The sequence below is a fragment of the Anomaloglossus baeobatrachus genome, chromosome 1 (assembly GCF_048569485.1).
Source record: "Anomaloglossus baeobatrachus isolate aAnoBae1 chromosome 1, aAnoBae1.hap1, whole genome shotgun sequence".
In the NCBI taxonomy this organism is placed as follows: Eukaryota; Metazoa; Chordata; class Amphibia; order Anura; family Aromobatidae; genus Anomaloglossus; species Anomaloglossus baeobatrachus.
The window spans coordinates 794785443-794810215 of NC_134353.1; the positions used below are offsets into that span (position 1 = coordinate 794785443).

At 43.3% G+C, this 24773-nt stretch overlaps 1 protein-coding gene across 1 annotated transcript in view; it reads left to right on the forward strand.

The window, feature by feature from the left end:
- The window catches only part of PGGT1B (protein geranylgeranyltransferase type I subunit beta), a 74561-nt gene that overhangs the window by 35277 nt on the left and 14511 nt on the right, over positions 1 to 24773 (forward strand). Inside the window, exons 4-6 of the mRNA XM_075324996.1 lie at positions 6856 to 7007; positions 9847 to 9979; positions 16888 to 16933. Coding sequence (XP_075181111.1) covers positions 6856 to 7007; positions 9847 to 9979; positions 16888 to 16933 — 331 coding nt within the window. The remainder of the gene's footprint in view (positions 1 to 6855; positions 7008 to 9846; positions 9980 to 16887; positions 16934 to 24773) is intronic.

A 24773-nucleotide genomic window follows, 5' to 3' on the forward strand; every position in this document is an offset into this window, starting at 1 on the left:
AACATTCTTTCTGCAGAATTTGTTGAGAAAAAGAATGAGCATGTCACTTCTTTTCTGCAGGTACCTGCATTTTTTTGCCATAAATAATGGTAAAAAAATGCAGGGACCAACCTGCAGAAAAAATGCATCAAAAATGTGGTAAACGCATGCGTTTTTCGGTGCGTTTTTTTAACGCAAGTGCACTAATCTTGCAGACTCAAGAAATTTCTTGAGAAAAATCCTTTTTCTAGTGTGCACAGGGCCTTAGAAAAAGTATTTCTAAAGATTGTTTCTTATAGGGTAATGAGGCCAGGAACTAGTCCAGAGGGCGTACGTCCCCTTGGCTAGTCGGCCCACATAGCATGCTAGCATGCCCTTGTGGGTGTACTAATATGCTAATGAATGCGCAGCGACAACGCACATACCTCACACTTGATGGCGGCCGGTGGAGGATGGATGCGCACTGCACATGATCCAGAGTCGCCAGCACTTCTGGTCATGCGCACTATATCTCACTGAAGCTGGGATGCTTACACCTGGCATCAGTTTAGTGCGCGTGACTGCCTGTTGTACGAGTCTTGGCTTCAAACCCATGTAGTGCTCATGACCGAAAGTCCAGGATCATGCGCACTGAGCAGAAATCCAGGACTTGGACGCGATGGCAGCAGAGAGGTGAGTGAGATCATCCTTTGACGCTGCACATTCGTTAGCATGATAGCACACCCACAGGAACATACTAACATGCTAAGGGGGCCGACTAGCCAGGGGGAGTAACACCCTTACAACTAGTCCCTGACCTCATTAACATATGATAAAAGATCTTTAGAAATACTTTTTCTAAAGATCTCTTTTATTTCAAATTCTCCAATTTTATAATATAGGTACCAAGTAGAAAGCCAATGGAAAAAAGAATTGTGGAAAAATAGGAAAGTCTTTATTAATACATAAAAATTACATATATTTACCACGACTGACAGACAGTACAAACAAAAGCAAAAAATACATTTAAAGATCTCTTTCTCTATGCTACTAGATGCTGGGACAGTTAGGCAGTGATTAGCGATATCCACGCAGAACTGCCCGTGGTTCTGGTTCATATTGCACCTGACGGGTTCCCTTTAAAATGTATTTTACAAAAATGTTTGGCAATGTTTTTTTTTTTTTTTCCATGTCACAATCTATATATTAAAAATGAAAACAAAAAAACTGATATTGTCCAGTATTAGGATGTGCTGGTATCCTGCTCTGCTTTTTTTGTATATTCAAAGAAATTCCAATAAACAACATATGAGGAAAATGGTGGGGTTTATTATTGACATATTTCGAACTTCATCAGGAGAACCACAGATTTTTGTCGTTTTCCTAATGAAGAAGTTCTAGTACTTTGAAATGCATTGGGGTTAAACCCCACCATTATCCTCGTATGCCGTTTTATTGGAAATTCTTTGACTATAACTGACAGCGCAAGATACCAGCATCTCCTAATACTTGAATAATAAGTTGGACTAGCCATCCTGTGGAGCTGTAGTAGCTGCTAACTCTTATGCGGAAACACTATTAGTGTTGTGTCTCGCACACCCACATCAGGTGAGCTGTACCGCTTTACCTATTGTCTGGATAACGCCCTTTTCCACTTATTTCTCCCCACAGCCTATTCTCAAAATAGGAATCTTGCCATTTTCACGCTGTCCACTGGGGCTATATTAGAGTCTAACATACTGTAGTTTCAGGAAAGCCACATGTACCTTAGCAGCACTAGATTCTCAGATCCTATCTTTTGTATTAAAGCATCTAAAGAGCATGTGGAAAGGTGATTGTGTAGGGAGAAGGAGCAGGTCAGCTGTGACATTGCCTATGGCGATTGGTGCATATTGTGTTATCAGCTGTGTATTACCTGTAGTGATGAGTGAACTGTTCGGTGTTAGGGTGCTTTTAACAAGCATTTTGATGCTCGGGTACTGACTAGTTTTTCCTTATAATCTTCCTGAAAAATGCTCAATTTCACCATTGACTTCCATTAAAAATAAGAGACTTAATAAACCATGAACCATATAATCTTTTTGGGGTGGGAAGGGGTGCAATCTGAATATACCCAGGAAAAAAAAGAACATTTGAATTGGCTTTATGTTCCACTGCTGTCATCCGCTGGGGTTGAGAAGTCGGGGCCAATCCAGGCCTTGTTCATTTTGAGAACAGTCAGCCTGTCAGCATGTTCACCTGACGGGTGGATGTGCCTATTAGTTGTTACGCCCCCAGTGACACTAAAAACCCACAGGATCAAATTATGCATTAAGAGAGCAGATTTGCCTCAACTCCATGTAAAAACAAAGAAAATAAACATGCATTAATACAATGGGAGAAAGTCCCAAATGCACCTCTTGTGTGAATAAATGTACAAAGGACTGTATTGACAGGTTGGAGAAGTTCTCTTCACATGGTTAATGAATTTTCATTGGCAAGGGTCTCCAAGGAGATAAGTAAGTTGAGAGACTTATGCTTCAATCTATTTGAAGTTTTGGGGCTGCCTGATGCCCTGAGCTGGCACAGGAGGAACTGCTGCCCACCTTAACTGGAGCAAAATCTGAGTTGGGTACCTGAAGAAGGTCCTTGATGTACCCTCAGTAGTGGCCTCAAAACCAGGACTTCTTGTTGTTGGCCAAAGACTCCCTCAAAATGTAAATGATTTCTGAGGCCATACTCTGTGTCTTCCAAGGTGTATTGGGAGTTCCTCCTTCTATAAGTTTTGGCTGTCCTTGCACAGGGTGCATAGACTTTACCAGTCTAGGAGTCCCACTCCTTCCAAATAGGGAAAAAATATTTTTTGAGGCCATCCTCTACATGTAATCCAGGGTGTATTGCAGTCTCTCCTTTCAATAGGGCTTGCACTTAATGCATAGGCTTTACCAGTCTAGGAGTCACACTCCTTACTATTGCGAAAAAAATAGAAAAATCTTATGCACACTATTTTTTTTTTCCCCTTATTTGAAATGGTAAAATGCTGCATTTTTCAAAAGGAGCAGAATGTCAATGCATTTTACGTGACAAATAGCCTAAGTGGTGGAGATGGCAGTTTTTCTATCTAGTTAAATTTGCCTTACATACAAGTCAGTATACAGGAAAGGATTTTTCCTCCAAAATCAATATAATCTCCAGTTTAGTATGTTTTATTGTCACTCCATAAAAGTAGCGTAATACTCTGACAACATTGTTTTCAGCAGTGACCTGGGAGTCAGAGATGTGTCCAGATATCTGTCTATCTGTCCCATGCTGTTCCCATTGCATCCCAGCACTTTTTCCATCCATGTCAGCGATTTTACTGCGCGCGCCCCCCCCCCCCATTCCTCAGACCTCCTGGGATGGTCTGCTGGAAAAATGCTCAAGTTTGCCATTGACTTCCATGATACCCATTACTTGAGACAACCTCCCAACCATTCTGATTTGCTCGACTCGAGTAATGAGCACCACCAGAGCATTTTACTGCTGGCCCATCACTAATCCTCAACAATTCCTCAACAATAACTCGCACTAAAGGGCAGAGGGGCTAGACTTATGTACTAACGTTACCAGGCCATTTTAGGGGCACAGTAGAATATTTGAGTCTGAACACCGCTCTTAGGGGTACTTTGCACGCTGTGACATCGCTAGCTGATGATAGCGATGTTGAGCGCGATAGTACCCGCCCCCGTCGCACATGCGATATCTTGTGATTGCTGCCGTAGCGAACATTATCGCTACGGCAGCTTCACACACACTTACCTGCCCTGCAACGTTGCTCTGGCCGGCGACCCGCCTCCTTCCTAAGGGGGCAGGTTGTGCGGTGTCACAGCGACGTCACACGGCAGGTGGCCAATAGAAGCGGAGGGGCGGAGATGAGTGGGACGTAAACATCCCACCCACCTCCTTCCTTCCGCATTGCCGGTGGAGGCAGGTAAGGAGATGTTCCTCGCTCCTGCGGCTTCATACACAGCGATGTGTGCTGCCGCAGGAACGAGGAACAACATCGTACCTGTCGCTGCAGCGAAATTATGAAAATGACCGACACTACACAGATCACTGATTTGCGACGCTTTTGTGATCGTTTATCGGTGCTTCTAGGCTTTACACGTTGCGACATCGTTACCGGCGACGGATGTGCGTCACTTTCGATTTGACCCAGACGACATCGCAGTAGCGATGTCGCAACGTGCAAAGTACCCCTTACTGCAAAAAAGGTCTGCAGTTGCACATCGCCCAAGCCAAAACTAGTGCTCTAGCAGGATGCAGCTAAGCCCCCACTAGGTGGAGGCATCACGGGAGCAGGAGGAGCAAATCACACACACACTTTCAAAAGCTGCATCCTGCTAGAGCACTAGTTTTTGGCCTTGGCGATGTACAAATGCTGCCCTTTTTTGCTGTAAGTAAATGATTCATTTTTGGAGGATATTTATTCCTCTTTATGTTTTTGGTTTTTTTTTAACACTGCTCTGCTCAAAAACAAGTAAATTTGCCCCTTGGGACTTGGAGCTCCCAAATTATCAGATTTTCTGAATGATCAGATGCTGGAGTTATAGAGTGACACTATGATACAGGCAGATATGTATTAATAGTACCCATGAGAGATGAATATTGCCATAAACCAGCTCTGAAGGGCATTTTAATTTTATTTCCAATCCTGACTACAGTACTCCGTGAAGATGAGATGTTTGATTTGTCTGGACATTCATGTCAGGGTACCTTCACACTTTAGCGATGCAGCAGCGATCCCACCAGCGATCTGACCTGGTCAGGATCGCTGCTGCATCGCTACATGGTCGCTGGTGAGCTGTCAAACAGGCAGGTCTCACCAGCGACCAGTGACCAGCCCCCAGCCAGCAGCGACGTGCAAGCGACGCTGCGCTTGCACGGAGCCGGTGTCTGGAAGCTGCGGACACTGGTAACTAAGGTAAACATCGGGTATGGTTACCCGATGTTTACCTTAGTTACCAGCGCACACCTCTTAGCTTAGCGTGTGCAGGGAGCAGGAGCCGGCACTGGCAGCGTGAGAGCTGCGGAGGCTGGTAACGAAGGTAAATATCGGGTAACCACCTTGGTTACCCGATGTTTACCTTGGTTACAGCTTACCGCAGGCTGTCAGACGCCGGCTCCTGCTCCCTGCACATTCAGGATTGTTGCTCTCTCGCTGTCACACACAGCGATGTGTGCTTATCAGCGGGAGAGCAACAATTAAAAAAATTAACCAGGGCTGTGTGTAACGAGCAGCGATCTCACAGCAGGGGCCAGATCACTGCTCAGTGTCACACACAGCGAGATCGCTAATGAGGTCACAAAAAACGTGACTCAGCAGCGATCTCCGTAGCGATCTCGCTGTGTGTGAAGCACCCCTTAGTCATTAGATGTCTTTTTCTATTGTTTGACATAGCAATACTCTAAAACAGACACCAAAATATATTGCATTATGTACATTCTCCTGATAATTACAAGGGAGGCAGACGTCACCCCGGAGCCCCCTGATTCGATAAAGGCATGAAAGCTCCGCCATGTGTCTTTACAGATGGGGGTTGTCATCCCTTCTGTATGATCAGTTGTACATCTGACAACTATGAACAATACATTGACATGTCAGGTTTCTGCAGGTATTCAGACTCCTTTCTATCTCGGTCACCTTATCAGGACAGCCAGTGACACATCATTCATAGTGGGCGCCCTAAATCAGCAATAGATAGCCAGGGAAGACATTTATATCAGCTTTAGCTTAAGGCCCCGTCACACTAAGCAACATCGCTAGCAACATCGCTGCTAACGAACAACTTTTGTGACGTTGCTAGCGATGTTGCTTAGTGTGACATCCAGCAACAACCTGGCCCCTGCTGTGAGGTCGTTGGTTGTTGCTGAATGTCCTGGGCCATTTTTTAGTTGTTGCTGTCCTGCTGTGAAGCACAGATCGCTGTGTGTGACAGCGAGACAGCAACAACTAAATATGCAGGCAGCAGGAGCCGGCTTCTGCAGAGGCTGGTAACCAATGTAAACATCGGGTAACCAAGAAGCCCTGTCCTTGGTTACCCGATATTTACCTTTGATACCAGCCTCCTCCACTCTCACTGCCTGTGCTGCCGGCTCCTGCTCTGTGCACATGTAGCTGCAGGACACATCGGGTTAATTAACCCGATGTGTGCTGTAACTAGGAGAGCAAGGAGCCAGCGCTAAGCAGTGTGCGCTGCTCCCTGCTCTGTGCACATTTAGCTGCAGCACACATCGGGTAATTAACCCGATGTGTGCTGTAACTAGGAGAGCAAGGAGCCAGCGCTAAGCATTGTGCGCTGCTCCCTGCTCTGTGCACATTTATCTGCAGCACACATCGGGTAATTAACCCGATGTGTGCTGTAACTAGGAGAGCAAGGAGCCAGCGCTAAGCATTGTGCGCTGCTCCCTGCTCTGTACACATTTAGCTGCAGCACACATCGGGTAATTAACCCGATGTGTGCTGTAACTAGGAGAGCAGGGAGCCAGCGCTCAGTGTGCGCTGCTCCCTGCTCTCTGCACGTGCGGTGGTAACCAAGGTAAATATCGGGTTGGTTACCCGATATTTACCTTAGTTACTAAGCGCAGCATCTTCCACGCAGCGCTGGGGGCTGGTCACTGGTTGCTGGTGAGCTCACCAGCAACTTGTGTAGCGACGCTCCAGCGATCCCTGCCAGGTCAGGTTGCTGGTGGGATCGCTGGAGCGTTGCAGTGTGACATCTCACCAGCAACCTCCTAGCAACTTACCAGCGATCCCTATCGTTGTTGGGATCGCTGGTAAGTTGCTTAGTGTGACGGTACCTTTAGAGACCCTGTTTTTCCATTGTCCCCAGTACAACAGGTTCATCAATCATTCATTTGTACATTGTTCTTCTACAGGGCCACGGCATTTACCATCCGTATGACAGTGGCCACATAGCAATGACCTACACCGCGCTCTCCAGCTTGCTGATATTGGGGGATGATCTGAGCCGTGTCAATAAGGAGGCATGTCTTGCAGGATTACGTGCTCTCCAGCTTCTTGATGGGAGGTATGTTCCCCCGTTTTAGTTGTTAATGTTTTCATTCACTGTACAGGGTGGGCCATTTATATAGATACACCTAAATAAAATGGGAATGGTTGGTGATATCAACTTCCTGTTTGTGGCTCATTAGTATATGAGACGGGAGAAACTGTTCAAGATGGGTGGTGACCATGGCGGCCATTTTAGATCCAACTTTTATTTTTTCCAATGGGAAGAGGGTCATGTAACACATCAAACTGATTGAGAATGTCACAAGAAAAACAATGGTGTGCTTGGTTTTAATGTAACTTTATTCGTTTATTAGTTATTTACAATTTTATGACCACTTATAAAATTTGTTCAAAGTGCTGCCCATTGTGTTGGATTGTCAATGCAACCCACTTCTCCAACTCTTGACACACTGATAGCATCACAGAAGAAAATATATAGCACAGGCTTCCAGTATCCGTTGTTTCAGATGCTGCACATCCTGTATCTTCACAGCATAGGCAATTGCTTTCAGATGACCCCAAAGAGATGTCTAAGTGGGTCAGATCGGGAGACCTTGGTGGCCATTCAACTTGCCCACGATGACCAATCCACTTTCTAGGACACTGTTCATGTAGGAATGCTCCGACCGGACACTCATAATGTGGTGGTGCACCATCTGAAACAAAAGCTACTGGAAGCCTGTACTAGCATTTCTTCTGCGGTGTTGCTATCAGTGTGTCAAGAGTGGGAGAAGATTGCATTGACAATCCCACATAATGGGCAGCACTTTGAACACATTTTATAAATTTTCATAAAATTGTAAATAACGAATGAATAAAGTTACGGTAAAACCAAGCACACCATTGTTTTTCTGGTGGAATTCTCTAAGTTTGTGTTACATGACCCTCTTCCCATTGAAAAAAATAAAGTTGGATCCAAAGTGGCCGACTTTAAAATGGCCGCCATGGTCAACACTCATCTTGAAAAGTTTCCCCCCTCCCTTATACTAATGACCTACAAACAGGAAGTTGATATCACCAACCATTCCCATTTTATTTAGGTGTATCTGTATAAATGGCCCACCCTGTATATTAGAAATGTATAGTGAGAACCTAATCTTGAAGACACAGTGATAAGTATCTATATCTCTGCATAAAGGTCCGTCTACATGGACCAGCCAGCGGCATTATACGACCGTCCATTAGTAAACTTTTAAATACCCGTTTACATATGCAGACCAAAGTAAATGATGTGACTGAGCGGTCTATACTAGATCACTCTGAGCCCATAGGCTGCCATTGTTCTCGGCTGTAAGAGTCCTGTTTACACAGGAGGATTTGTCACCGCAATGATCTTTTGTGCTGCACAAAAGATCATTTCACCCAACGAACAAGAGTATTGCTCACTCATTGAGTGATTGGCAGCCAGTTTACATAGCAAGATAGTTTAAAAATGAGTTTTTGTTTTCATTGATGAAAACCTGGCAGTGTGAATGCCTCTTTACACTGGTCCTGGCTGCATTGATTGTCTGTGATGCAGCTCCTGACTTAGTGGCTCTCTCTGCTTCGCTCAGTGCTATACACTGCAGCTCTGTGTTTTCAGCTTGACTGCTGTGTATAAGCACAGGCTCAAAATGTGCTCCCCAGAAAATCGCTGAATGGGGAGTTTATTCTCTTACAGTTGGTAAAGCATACATGAAAAGAAGGAAAAAAACAAAACAAAACCGGAAACTCCAATAACTGGCATACCTATGGTGAGCAAGTAAACCTTAAAGGGAACGTGTCAGGGGCAATATGCACCCAGAACCACGAGCACCTAGACCTCTCTGAATCCAAGATGCGTACATCCGGCTTTATAGTGCACATGACCGGAAGTGTGGTGACTTGATGATGCGCACTGCCTGGTGTCTGACGCAGTGACAACGGACACAGGTTCGCTCGTCACCACTGATGACGCTAGGCCATGGGCATTGATTAGCATGTTAGTACGTCCGTGTAGGTGTGCTAACATGCTAAGAGGGTGGAATGAGCGCAGAAACTAACACCCTTGTGACTAGTCCCTGCGCTCATTAGCATTTCATAAAAGATCTTTAGAAATACTTTTTCTAAAGAAATCTTTATCTATGCTAGTGTATACAGGGACAGTTAGACAGGGATTAGCAATATGCACCCAGAACTGCTCGTGGTTCTGGGTGCATATAGGACCTGACAGCTTCCCTTAAAAGGGGTTTTCCCATGAACAAAGTTAATTTTACTCAATAGCTCTTGGAATAATAATACTTTTCACAATGTGCTGAACTCTTATAAATGTGTCCCTGCTATGTACTGTGTAATGGCTGTGTCTGACTGTAAATGAACATTGTCTGATCATACCACAGCTCCTGAGTCGGGGAGGAAGTAAAGTATACAGATATTACAGCATGGGATCGCAAATTGTTCTTTCTTTGAAGTAAAACATTTTTTAAAAACTGTCAGGAAAATGTTTTACCTCACAAAAAGAATCAACTGTGACCTCATGCTGTAATGTATGTTTATGTGTTTACTTCCTCCCCGGCCCAGGAGATGTGGTATGATCAGACCATGTCCCTGTACGGTCAGACACGGCGATTACACAATGCAATAAATGCGCAATAAGCACTGTCTGCATTCATTTCTCTTAAGTTACAGTAATAAATGATATCTGCATGGACTGGTGCTATGGGCCGAACTGTGCCATCAGCTCCATGCATTGCACTTTGTTTCTGATCCTATATATGTATCCATATATGTTCAGGTGTGCGCAGAGCTCCAAAGGCCATGGGTAATGCCTCCTGGAAAAATCTGGATTTTGTTAATTATTTTGGTGATAACTTGATGCTGATTTCTTTTCTGTGCAGTTTTTGTGCTGTGCCTGAGGGAAGCGAGAACGACATGAGATTTGTGTACTGTGCTTCATGCATTTGTTACATGCTCAACGACTGGTCAGGGATGAATATTGAGAAGTCTATAGAATATATTAGAAGAAGCATGGTAAGTACTTTCTCCATTAGATCTGGATTTTTGTTTTCTCTTCTATGCTTTCAATAAAAGACATTGGTTCAAAAACACAATAAAATAGTCTGTAGAGATTATTAGAACAGAAGATTTGTGATGGGCGAACCCGCAGATATCCGAAATTGGCGGCTCCAACCGGATTTAAAAAAAAAAAAATTGTTTTAGGACTGGAATTAACCTTTTCATGCCAGAGCCTGTTTTTGCCTTTGTGACCAGGCCATTTTTTTTGATTTCTGATCAGTGTCACTTTGACAAGTTATAACTCTGGAGCGCTTCAACGGTTCCCGGTGATTCTGAGACTGTTTTTTTAAAGACATATTGTACTTCAGGATAGGGGTAATATTAAGACGATATCTTTTGAATTTATTTGTGAAATCGGATATTTGGCGAAACATTTGGAAATTTCACAATTTTACAACTTTTAATTTTTATACCAGAGAGTTGTGTCACACAAAATAGTTACTAAATCACATTCCCCACATGTCTACTTTACATCCATTTCAATTTTTGAAAAATAACTTTTTTTTTGGTTAGGAAGTTAGAAGGGTTCAAAGTTTATTAGCAATTTCTAATTTTTTCAACAAAATTTACAAAACCAATATTTTAGGGACCAATTCACATTTGAACTGACTTTGAGAGGCCTAGGTGACAGAATATGCCCAAAAGTGACCCCATTCTAAAAACTGCACCCCTCACACTGCTGAAAACCACATTCAAGAAGTTTATTAACCAAAGCAATCAGGAAGAAAAAAATGAAAATTTTACTTTTTTCCACAAAAATGTTACTTTAGCCTCAAATTTTGCATTTTCACAAGGGTATCAGGAAAAAATGCACCATACAATTTGTTGTGGAATTTCTCTTGAGTACGCTGATACCTTTATAAGCTACTGTTTTTTCGCAGAGCTTGGAAGGGAAGGAGCACCATTTTGAATTTTTAAAAGTAAAATTAGCTGGTATTGTTAGGTGATGCCATGTCACGTTTGGAGACCCCTGAGGTGCCTTAAAAGTAGAGCTCCCCCACAAGTGACCCCATTTTGGAAACTAGACCCCTCAAGGAATATATCTAGTTGGTAGTGAGCACCTCGAACCCCCCGAGGGCTTCACAGAAGTTTATAACGTTGAGCCCTGAAAATAAAAAAATACATTTTTACCACAAAATTGTTGATTCAACCAGGTAGCTTTTTTTTCCCTACAAGAGTAGCAGTAAAAATTGCACCATGAAATTTATTGCGCAACTTCTCCTGAGTACGCTGATACCTCACATGTGGTGGAAATCAATTGTTTGGGCGCATGGCGAGGCTCGGAAGGGAAGGAATACCAATTGGCTGGAATCCTTAGCGGACGCCATGTCACGTTTGAAGACCCCCTCATGAGCCTAAACAGTGGAGCTATGATGAAAGAGCATCTTTTTTTAAAACTATTCATTGAAGCAGTTAAATAGCATGACCGTTTTATAGATCAGGTCGGGCCGGATGCGGTAATACCAAATACATGCACTTTTTTATGTTTGTTTTTATATAAATGTATTTTTGTGTATACATTTTTTTTTTTTTTATGATTTTTGCAAGTTCTTTTTCCTTTTATTACTTTTTTACTTGCTTCTTATATGGGACTTTCACTTTTCTTAGTCTGATCGCTGGTATAATGCATAGCCATGCAGCAGCAGCATAGCAATGCATTATACAGGCAGCGTCAGGCTGAAGATCGCCTGTTAGACACTGCTGCAGGCTGGGTCTGACGGGCCAACGTACATGGCAGACCCGGAGGTGATCATGTGACCTCCGGCTGCCATGACAACCCATGGCTTCCCCGTGATTGTGTAACAAGAGAGCTGGGAGAGGTAAGACAAGCACTCATTGCTCCTCTCTAACTTCTATGTTCTTCTATATTCCGCGATCACTATTGATCGCAAAGGGTTAACATCATCAGGACCTGATCCAATCAGGTCCCGATTATGTCTCCGGGTAGAACTACCGTTCTGCACCGGAAACCCGGCGATGGCAGCATGCAGGGGGTCGTGATCCTGACCGCTGACCGTAAAAATAAATTGGCGCTGCGCAGAGCCCAGCAAGCGCTGATGTATATTTACAGTGGGCGGTCCTGAAGCAGGTAATTCCGAATATCTGGTCATATGCCGATCCAATATAAGTCTATGGGGACCCGAATATTGTGCTTTAAAATGGTGGTAGAAAGGGTTAGGGGGATTAGAGCAGGTGGTTTATACTTACCAGTCTCTTGTGTGGTCGTAACGCTATTTTCGGGGCTGCTCATTAATCTCCTACATATTCACTGCTTCTCCCTCCCACTGGCAGTCCCGGCACTGTGATTGGTTGCAATCCGACCACACCCCCAGCCTGTGTGACCGCTGTCTGTGTAAATATAGTGGTGTAAGAATAAATAAATAAAAAAATGGGGTAGTGTCCTCCCATATTATAATACCAGCACAGATAAAGTATATAGCTACAGGCTGCAGCCCCCAGCCCTGTGCTTATCTTGGCTGTATATCAAAATAAGATGCACCCGGCTCATCCCGATTGCCCTGTTGTGACTTGTCGATTCTGCATGTAATCGGCTATTTGTTTTAATGCAAGAATAAAGCTAGAAAAGTTACTTTTACAAGTTCTTGTGCTTTACCTGCCATGGGAGCAGAATATCTTAAGACACAGATACTGACATGATTAAATAAAGTGATCTTTTGTAGTCCTGGCCACGGTAGACTAATGGGCCGTAGCAGTCGCATGACCGTGTCGGGATGTCATAGTTAGAACTGGACATATAAAGACTGGTGAGGAACCAGAGCAGTGGGCATGGGTAGCATGGTGGCTCAGTGGTTAGCACTGTTGTTTTCCAGCACTGGACAGGTTTGCCTAAATGTCTGTGTTTTGCATGGGGTTTTTATTAATATGCACTGTGAAACATTGTGTTATGTCCAGATCTAACAATAGGTCCAGTGTGAGATCTTCCAGTTTTTCATGAACTATGTATTGTTACTTATGTTTGTACCAGGTTGTCATTTGCAAGTCCCTCATGTTTTGAACAATAGTGGCCTCATGATTTGCAAAACCACACTCCGTTGTATGGAAATATTGTCATTGAGGAATGGGCATCTTTGCATGTCCTGTTTTTGTATGGCGGACACTTTTTTTATTATGGGTTTCTGATGGATGTAACATTATTATAGCCATTGTAGTAAGAGCATATCTTTAACAGCATCTCCCAGTGAAAGTTTATTTTCTGATATTTATTATCTTTTTGCTCTCCATAATATCTAATGCAAATAAATATTCTAACAGTAAAATAATATATAAATGGATTTACAATCTTGTATATACACATACAAGTTAAGATCCTGTTTACATTTTCTGTATACCCTCCACTAAGTCATCAGAAGGGGGGAGCCAGCACTGCTTGAAAAATGGCGTGCGAAAAATGAAAAGTGCAGAATCACAAATAATTCCAACTGTACTACAATACAAAAATGAGATGTTTAGCAAAAAAATGTATCAACCTTTTCAGCCACCCCTGCCACGTCACGGCAAATCTCAATAGGGGGGTCCTACGCTATATTATTTCCATTGTGCCATGTGGCCTCAAAAATTCAGTAAGAGTAGAACCATATTAAAGCAACTCCACCAAGTTTATATGTTGTCATGTACATCTGGTTGTGTCAATTGCACATCACTTAACTTTTCTGGGCTAAGTTTAGTCTTCAGTCCGAAAACGGACATGTGCTATCAATATCTTTCCCAACCATCAGTCGGCTTGTGCCCCATACATATAGTCAGCTGAGCCCATCGGTTTCGACAGTTTCATTCCTTCATGCCAACCAAGAGATTATATTTTCAGGATTTCTATAGTTGTCATGCGCAGTAAGGGGATAATCGGGGACTGGGGCTCATAGACTAGCCCTCAGTCTTTTGGGCCATAGCTGTCCCTTATCCCAGAGGTGTTTCTTATGGAGAAGAGGTCTGGACCGCCAGCCTACACCTGCTACGGGACAGCCCTGTTCTAATACCCCATCTCCCCTACTCCTGGGGAGGGCCGCGAGAGGAGTGATTAGGCCGTGGCCACACGGGGCACTAGTGCGATCCTCGCATGACACTCGGCTCACGCCGAATGTCTTGCTAGTATCCCTGCGACTGAGGTCCGACTGTGCGAGCGGACCTCAGTTGTGGGGGGCGGGCCGACACTGAGGAGGGGAGGGAGGGATTTATCTCCCTCTCTCCTCCGTAGCCGACTATTGCCATTCTCGCACTGCACTTGCGGTACACCAATGTACCGCAAGTGCAGTGCGTTTTTTTTTTTTTTCTCTCGCCCCATACACTTGAATGGGTGCGAGAGAAAGAGTCTCACATTACAATCGCAGCATGCTGCCTGCGGTTGTTTTCTCGGTCGGATCAGGGCTGAGCAAATAATCGCTCATGTGCGCTGACACATAGGCTAATATTGGTCCGAGTGGAAAGTGATGTTTTATCGCACTCCACTCGCACAGTTTTTCTTGCCGTGTGGCTTAGGCCTTAATCTCACGCTAAAAGACAGACAGGGAAAAACCAAAACTCAAACTGCAAGCACACACAAAGGTATAGACAGTATGTGCTCAGAGCGAAATAAAGGCCCAGTCGCACTAAACAACTTAACAGCGATCCCAACAACGATACAACGTCACCTGGCAGGGATCGTTGGAGCATCGCTACACGTGGAAGCATGCTGCGCTTGGTAACTAAGGTAAATATCAGGTAACCAACCCAATATTTACCTTGGTTACCAGCGCACACCGCTTAGCGCTGGCTCCCTGCACACCTAGCCACAGTACACATTGGGTTAATTACCCGATGTGTACTCTGCTACGTGTGCAGGCAGCAGAGAGCCGGCTTCTGCGGACGCTGGTAACCACGATAAACATCGGGTAACCAAGAAGCCCTTCCCTTGGTTACCCGATATTTACCTTCGTTACTAGCGTCCGCCGCTCTCACACTGCGGGTGCCGGCTCCCTGTTCCCTGCACTCCTAGCCACAGTACACATCGGGTTAATTACCCGATGTGTACTCCGGCTACTTGTGCAGGGAGCAGGGAGCCAGCACTGGCAGTGTGAGAGCGGTGGACGCTGGTAACGAAGGTAAATATCGGGTAACCAAGGTAAGGGCTTCTTGGTTACCCAATATTTACATTGGTTACCAGCGTCCGCAGAAGCCGGCTCCCTGCTCACTGCACATTCAGTTGTTGCTCTGTCGCTGTCACACACAGCGATGTGTGCTTCACAGCGGGACAGCACCTAAAAAATGGTCCAGCAAGGGGAGAGAGAGAATGCACCACAATAGCCAAATAGACCAAACAAGGGGGTGCTGAAAATGCAATGGAGCACGTAAGGTAAAAAAATGGCCCAGGACATTCAGCAACAACCAGCGATCTCACAGCAGGGGCCAGGTTGTTGCTGGATGTCACACACAGCGACATCGCTAGCAAGTTGTGCCTCAGCAGCGATGTTGCTTAGTGTGACGGTACCTTAACAGACGATCATTGTAGCTATGTCTGACCTCTTCTATATAAGCACAATGTTCTTTTGTCTGTTTTTTTTTTTTTTTCATTTGGCGTATAGAAAGATTTACTTTTTCCATACATTAAATTTATACATTTTTATGTTTTTTTTGTAGAAGCAAAAATTATTTTAACCCTCTGCAATAACCCATCCATTTATGCTACTTTACTAGGATAATAGTTTGACCTTAGGGATAAGCGGATCACTTTGCTTAATCCTGTGGTTCAGGTCAGTTCTCTCTGACCGTGGACAGAAGCTGCATGAATTCCCGTACTGTCAGGGATCCCAAACTCAGCCGCACGGATGATGACACACCAGATCGGTGAATGGAGTGCCACGCTGGGGACCCGGAAGCTCTGGAAATCGCACAGCTCCTGTATAAGGCCAGAGACCAGTGACCCGGACCATGGAGCAGGATTACACAAAGCGATCCACTCGTATCTCGCTGATATAATTATAAATGTGTGTTACTTGCAGAAATGTATCCAAGCATGTACATTTTACAAATATGTCAATGATGTACATGGAAAAAATAGAAATGTGATGTGAACTGGGTCTAAAAGTGTCTAAAAAAGATATTGAGTAAGCAAAATATGACAGTATGAAAACATGTGGGCAGCAAACAGCCCGCGGACTTCCTAGTATACACTGTATACATTGTGATGTTTAGTAGTGTCTTAGCAGCAATCTCTGTAGATGACGGTGGTGCCTTCACATACTGTATTGCTAACATGCCGCCAGCCACTCATCCTATCTAAGGCCTTGTTCATGTTCACACACTGCGTTTTTACCCGTTTTTTTTTTTTTGCATTTTTGCTGCAGAAATGTCTTGAGAAAATGGTTGTAATCGTTCTGCAGACATTCCCCAGCAAAACCTATGGAAAAAAAAATAGCTGTGCGCACACTGCGTTTTTTTTCTCAAAATTCTTTCTGCAGAATTTCTGAAGAAAAAGAATGGGCATGTCACTTCTTTTCTGCAGGTTACCTGTGGTTTTTGTCATAGATAATGGTAAAAAACGCAGAAACCAACCTGCGGAAAAAATGCACCAAAAACGTGGTAAAACCGCATGCGCTTTTCGGTGCGTTATTGGTGCGTTTTTGACCGCAAATGCGCTAATCTGTCAGACTCAAGAAATTTCTTGAGAAAAATCCTTTTACTAGTGTGAACAGTGCCTTAGACCCCCATACCCATTTATATAGAAGGCAGCCAATTGTGGTACAACGATCGGTTTTCTGTGGTAAAGACGATGATCGACTGGTGGCAATGTTATTAATGACTGATGGTGAAAAGTTCAAGTGAACAAGATTTACACATAAATACCTTGTGATTTTTTTTTTTCGGTACAGTCATATGAAAATGCACTGGGACAAGGCGCTGGATTGGAAGCTCACGGTAAGAGGATTTTTTTATTTTTTATATAGGAATATTCAGAATAAATTTTGAATGATATAATCTTGGCTGAGAACTTTTGTTTTTATGCATTCATAATTTTTTTTGGGTCTGGTAGATTTAGAAGCGTAATAAAAAAAAAAAATGACCATATCATTAAGATTTATTTTTTTTTAGTCCTATTTAGTGCATAGTGATGGTGCAAGATTAGGGTTGGGTAAGGCCAGGCTCAGATGAGTGTATATATTACTGGCACATTTGTGTGCACGTATCACAAAAGCAAATTAAAGACCAGTCATGGGTCTAAAGATCCACAATGACTGGATCATAGGTATCTCTGGTGCTATCAGTTCAGGTCATTGGATCCACTGCCTGACTTGTGTCCGTATTACCGTTTGAAACCGGGCTAATTGAAATTTGGTCCATTTTGTTATGAGCTAACATGTGACGTAATTGTTTTCTATTGTGCTGGTAAAATGGATATTTCGAAGATTTGAAAAGGTCACTTCTAGAGTTGAGCGAACCCAAGGTTTGGTGTTCGGCGGATGTATCAAACACAGACTTTACAGAAAAATCCGAGTTCAGGCGCTTTACGTATGCTGACCACTCACGCGAGCATCATTGTGCTCGGGTACGCCCGGTACTCAGCCCAGGGTGAGCCACTTGCAGTGTTTGATCGGCTCACACTGGAGAAACGACCATATGATCAAATTTAGTGTGAACCCCAAAAAAAAGAAAAGCCCTGCCCAATTAGTGACTTCCATGGGGGGGGATCAGGTCAAGTCTGGGTCCCAAACCGAACTTTATCTAATGTCCAGCCGAACCCACGAAATCGAACATCCATGGGTCCGCTCATCTCTATGCACTACTTCATTGTGGGGGCAATTCTTGCTTGGGCTAAAAATCTGAATAATCATCAGTCGGGTCAATTATAAAGAATGTGTTCACACGGTGGATTTTGTGAGAATTTATCTAGATAGAATGGGCTTCCATTCCGCCGACCTAGCATGACAATGCGGTATTTTATACCTTTTGTTACATGCACTGGAAGCCAAAGTATCAATCCAAAGCGGAAATCAAAGTTTCATCTGTGGATTTCTGCCTTGGTTATCTTTGAGCTGGAATTATTTAGTGATGGCATAAACCTAACATAAGGGCACAAGACTGAGGAAACTGGCTCAGTAGGGTATGAGCAGGGGAAAGTAGCTTTGCAGAAGACGCACTAATATATATATATATATATATATATATATATATATATATATATATATATATATATATATATATATATATATATATATATATATATATATATATATATATATATATATATATATATATATATATATAAATATATATATATATATATATATATATATATATATATATATATATATATATATATATAATAATATTCTGCTTTTGGCATTTGCATCCAATTTTTACATTAATAAATGTATGTGGTTTCTTAATATGCTGCACCCAACTCAGTGTTTATATCTGATAAAGTATTGTAGCCGGAGTTTGGCCTTATATTGTCTTATTTGGGACCACCTCTACACATGTACACTCTTCTGAGCGTCTATATGCTTTCCGTTAGAGAGTAGTTAATAGGCCAATGTCAGACACCTCTGGTAACATGTTATCTTCCAGACCAAAGTATAGGGCATGTTGAGATCCAACATGTCCAACCCTTCTTTTTCCTGGCAATTGCCATCAGGGAACATTTTAGAAATAGGTTTCCCACAGGTGTTCTACCTTATTGTATCTATATTTGTGTTTGTTTATATATTCCTATGTATAGATGTATTCATAAAGGATTACTGCAAGGAGCAGCTTCAGAAGTGCTAATTACAGGTGAGAGTTTGTAATTAGAGTTTATAAGTAGCAGCAGACATTGCAGCTAAGGGAAAAACAACTACTCAAAGGGAATCTGTCACTAGGTTTTTGCTCCCTCATCTGAGAGCAGCATAACTTACAGACAGAGACCCTGATTCCAGCGATGTGTCACTTACTGAGCTGTTTGCTGTCACTTTGATAAAATCGCTGTTTTCTCTGCTGCAGATCTAGCAGTTATACAGAGCTCATGAATATGGTGGACTACTGGCTGCCCGCTAAGTAGTCCTGTAATGATAACGTACTGCTGATTAACCATTGATTTTATCAAAACTACACTAAGTAGCTCAGTAAGTGAGACATCGCTGGAATCAGGATCTCTGCCGTTATCTAATGCTGCTCTCAGATTAGGTGGCAAAAACCTGGTGACTGATTCCCTTTAAAGCATCTGGTAGAGCGAGTGATTGTTCCGAAGTGTCTGACTTGTGATTCAGTGACTGTGGATTCGGGGAGTTTAGTAGGGAATAACTTGTAGTTCAGCACTGTTTTGCATTTATATTCCCAGGTTGTGTAATCCCCATTAGTAATATGTTCTTCACTAGTGACAATGCCATCCAGGATATATCTTGTCACACGTGTGAAATCTGTGACCGGCAGTTTGAGGTTGGATTCCGCTGTGCGAGATGTGTGCACGTTGTACATCTGGAAACTCAGACACGGGACCTAAAGGACCAGCGTCATGATATTGTTGGGCTAATGAAGACCTGGTTGGATGAGATCTATGACTGGGCTGTTAATTTACAGGGCTCCAGTCTGTTCAGGAACGACTGTACAAATAAGCGAGGGGGAGCTGTGTGTCTGAATGTAAAATCATTCCTAAAATCCGTCCTATGTGATATTATGTGAGGCTGATGAAAATATAGAGTCCCTATGGGAGGAGATAGAATAATAAAATACTGATAGGGGTTTGTTATAAGTCTCCAAATATAATGGAAGAAGCAGAAAATATCCTCATAAAGCAAATAGAGGAGGTTGCGAATCAGGGAGAAGTCATCATTATGGGGGACTTCAACTACCCTGAAATAAAGTGACAACAATAAAGGATATTTACCTTTTAACAAATTGATCAAGACCAAAAAAAAGAAGGGGGGCACTGCTAGACCTAATATTAACCAATAGGCCAGATATGGGTTGGGGGTCACTTGGGTATAGAGATCACAAAATAATAAGTTTTCATGTATCCTTTAATAACATGCATGGTAGAGGGCTACAAGGACACTACATTTCAGGAAGATGCATTTCTAACGTATAAGGGTATGTGCCCACGATCAGGACTCGCTGTGTTCTGTATGCAGCGGGTCCTGACCTGTGGGGCCACGCATCTCCTCCGCAGGAGACTGCTGCTGCTCGCGCCCACGATCAGGGTTCAGTGCGATGCGGTCTCTCGCTTGTGTTCTCCCTACGGAGGATGCATGTGATTCCACAGCAAACAATTGACATGCTGCGGTCTGGAAAGACGCTCCACAGGTCAGTGTTTGCTGCAGAAAAAATAAGCACGGTGGGCACGGGATCTCTAGAAATCCATCCACTGTGATTGTACTGTACAACACTGCGTTTTGGACGTAGCTGAATTATACTGCGTCTAAAACGCTGCAAACACTCATCGTGGGCACGCAGCCTAAGAGATAAACTTAGGCTGCTTTCACACTACGTTTTTTTAACTTGCGTCATGAACGTTTTTTTTAACGCAAAAATGGATCCAGTGCAAATGTGTTTTCATTTCAATGCATCTGCAATGGACTCGCGTCAACATGCGTTTGCGTGCGTTATAGTGAGGATCCAGCGACTTGCAGGTTTTTTAACTTTTTTTCAAAAACGCGATCCTGACTATACTGCACGCAAACGCATGTGAACGCTGGCATGCTGATGGACAGGATCTTGCTTGCTCTACTGAGCATGCCCAGAAACCAGCCTGTCATGATCAGTCTCTCTCCCCCTCCCTCTCTCCTCTCCCTCTCTCCCCCTCTCCCCTGCCTGAGAGCGGCGGACGCTCGTAACCAAGGTAAATATCGGGTAACTAAGCAAAGCGCTTCTTAGTTACCCGATGTTTACCTTGGTTACGTGTGCAGGGAGCCGGCTCCTAGCAGCTGCGGATGCTCGTAACCAAGGTAAATATCGGGTATTCAAGCAAAGCACTTCACTTAGTTACCCGATATTTACCTTGGTTACAGCTTACCGCAGCTGTCAGTGCCATAAACTGGGACGGTATCCTGAGAAAGAAAAGTATACAAAGAAAATGGGACACTTTTTTCTATAATCATCCTGACTAGGACTGCGCATAATAATATACCGTATGGGAATAAACACGCTAGAAATAGGAGGAGACCACTATGGCTAAGGATTGGGCCTCCTTTTTTTTTTTTTTCAAAACCTTTTTTATTGATTTTCAATTATATAAAACTTATATAAAACCGTTACAAAATAATTATGATTACAAAATGGGTTCATTCAACTGACAAGTTATGACATAGAAAAGAGTAATATTCCAGCTTGGGAGTCCCTAAAGTTCTTCAGTTGAAAATTATGCATAGCAAATTAGAGCAAAAGATTCTACCTAAAACACTTGTAACACAAAACCTTAAAACCCTTTGTCATTCTTTAGTATTTTGAGTGCCAATGTCGTATCTTAAGTCTACCTTAACGTCTCATCTCCCCCTCCCTCCTGGGTCTCCACTAGGTGAACCTCAATATCCCCAAGCTATCCTGGATTTCATTCAGAAGGTACCACTCGGTTTGCATGAAAGGTGTCACCAAAGCATTTATTTCTCCCCGCGTGAAATGGATTTCTATAAAGTTTGTCCACCTCCCAAAAAAATTGTCTGTCTTCTTGTCCTTATCCCTTTCCGCCTCTAGTTTCTCCAATCTCAGAAGGTTGTGTAAGTCGTCGATAACCTCCTTTGTAGATGGAGTCTCCCTACGTATCCAATGTCTTAAGATGCACCGTTTAGCTATCATGGCTAGGTCATGAATGATTGCAAATGTCCTTTTGTCCTGGATATTTGGCCCCCCTCTAACTCCTCCTTCAAAGACATGAAAAATCCACACCATTACCTCTAATTTACAAAATATTCCCCATGTTGATTGGGCCAAAATTCTGACTTGATTCCAGAACTTTTGAATTACCTTACATTCCCATAACCCATGTAACATGTCTGTTTTCTCTTTTTGACATTTGGGACACCACGCCTCTCTTCCCGGAATGTTATGGGCCACAATGGCCCTATGTAATATCCTAAACTGAGTGTCTCTCCATCCCTCGTTGATGACGTGCTTTCGCATTTGAACCCATCCTTTCAATATGCTTCCTGTCACTTCTTGTCCTTTCAGTTGTTTTCCCCACGCTGTAAGGGTGCGACTATCCTCCCGAGATATGAGCACTCCCCTAAATGTTCGATAAATTTGGGAGACATTTACATTCGTTGCATCACATTCCAGGAGCTCATCAATCAGGCTTTTGTTCAATTCTCTTCCAACCTCTCCAAGATCCCCAATCACTCCATGCTTTAATTGCTCGTACTGAATGATATGAAAGTTATTGAGGTCGTATTTGTCGAGTACTTCTCGACCTGTCATCCACCTTCTCTCTTCCACATTCATAACATCCTTCATTCTCTGGATACCCTTCTCTTTCCAACTAATAAATAGCTTGTTATCTCGCCCCTGGGGGAAGCTTGGGGCTGCCCAGGGATTTAAATATTTAGACACCTTCCACGCAAGTCCCAACTTCCTTCTTACCAGTTTCCAGGTCAACATGGTATCCCGAAATATCATTGAATTTTTTATATGGCCTTCAACCCCAGACAATGAGGAGTGGAGAATAGACGTCAGATCCCATGGTGCTGCGTATTTATTTTCCAAACCATAATCTGAGTGTCTACTTGTTCCTCTTAGCCAATCAATCACATGTCTCATAATGCACACGAGGTTGTAACCCCTAACATCTGGGAAACTGAGTCCTCCCTCCTCCACTGACTTCATCAGCGTACGTAGCTTTATTCTAGGTTTCTTCCCCCTCCATATAAAATCTGCATACGCTGAGTTGAGTCTGTTGACTTCTTTCAGTTTCAACAATAGCGGAATCGTCTGGAAGGGATACAACAACCTAGGAAAGCTCATCATTTTTACTAGGTGGCATCTTGCCAGAAGTGGTAAGGGCAGACCCCTCCACCCCCTTAGTTGGGTTATGATTTTTTTAATAAGCGGGTCATAGTTCAATTTATAAATTGCTTCCACCGATCTTCCTATATGCACTCCCAAGTACTTGATTGATGTCTGTGCTATAGGTATCCCACATAGACAACCATCTCTCAAGCTTCTACCTGTTATCCCTTGAGATCCCCTTAAAAACAAGATCTCACACTTTTTTTTGTTTAACTTAAAGCCTGAAAGTGAACCAAATTTTTCAATCATGGCAAGAGTCTGTGGCAAATCCGCGTTAGGATCCCCCATATATAATATCACATCATCAGCAAAAAGTGCTGTTTTTATTTCTGTTCCTCTTATCCTAATCCCTTTGAAACTGTTTTGTCCTTGTAGTACTCTTGATAGTGGCTCGATTGCCAAATTAAATAACAGGGGTGATAACGGGCAACCCTGTCTCGTCCCCCTCATCAGGGGGAACACATCCGACAGGAAGCCTGGGGTATGGACCCTAGCTCCCGAATTGGCGTATAAGCCCCTGATGTAGAGTCTCATTCTGCCTTCAATCCCTGTGGCCTCCATCACCTTGTCCAGCCATCTCCAATTGACATTGTCGAATGCTTTCTCAGCATCGAGTGTGACTAGAGCAGGTCTTGCCCCTCCCTCCGTGCGCCCCAATCTAACCGCGTCTACCACTAGGATCGTCTTTCTAATGTTAGTTACTGCATTTCTCCCTTTGATAAACCCTACCTGTTGGTCTGATATTATCCTGGGTAAAATAATGGCCAGTCTGTCAGCCATGATTTTAGACATTAGTTTCAGATCTTGATTGATGAGCGATATGGGTCTGTAACTGGAGGGGTCATCCAGATCTTTGGTTCCCTTAGGGAGTAATTTGATATACGCTATGTTGGCATTTCTAGGAATTTCTGCTCCTCCCAGGATTGCGTTAAAAACTGCAGTTAGATCCGGTGAGATCTGCTCCTTCAATACCTTATAAAATTCGCTATTAAAACCGTCGGGACCTGGTGCCTTATTGACGTTGAGCTTCCTGATTGCTCTCGTCACCTCCTCCACTGTTATGTCTTCATTTAAGGCTCCCCTGTCTTCCTCTGTCAAGCTAGGCATTTGGGCTTGTCTTAACCATTCTTCCTCATTAGGTGTGTGATTATTTCCTGTCCCGTATAACTTTCTATAGTAGTCCCCCAGCAACTTGTTGATAACCTTAGGGTCTGTGGTTACCTCTCCCTCCTTTGTTTTCAGTTTAGAGATCACCGTTACTTTTCTACTACCTCTTGCCAGATTTGCCAGCATCCTTCCCGCCTTATTACCGAATCTATGAAGATCGGCTTCCTTGTGTGACCAGTATAATTGTTCCTTTTTTTTGGCCCACTCATCAAAGCCTCTCTTTGCCTCCAACCATTTGTCTTTTAGCGTGCTAGACCTATCTGCCAAGTACTTTGAATACGCTATCCGCACTACCTCGCTGTGATAGTTGTAATTCTCGTTGGTCTTCCTTTTAATCATTGCCGCATACCCCACCAAGCGTCCCCGCAGGACCGCTTTTGCCGTTTCCCAGTATAGCACTGGGGTCACCCTGTGTTCCTTGTTATCCTCTGCGAATTCCTCCCACCACTCTTTTAGTATCTTATGAAAATTATCTTGTCTGAGGAGGAACGACGGGAATCGCCAGATAATGTCTGACCCTCTCCTAAACTTTTCTCTGATGTCCACTCTCACCGGGCTATGGTCAGAGATCACCATGTTTTCAATCATACACTTTTGTACTCCATTCACAAGATCCCGA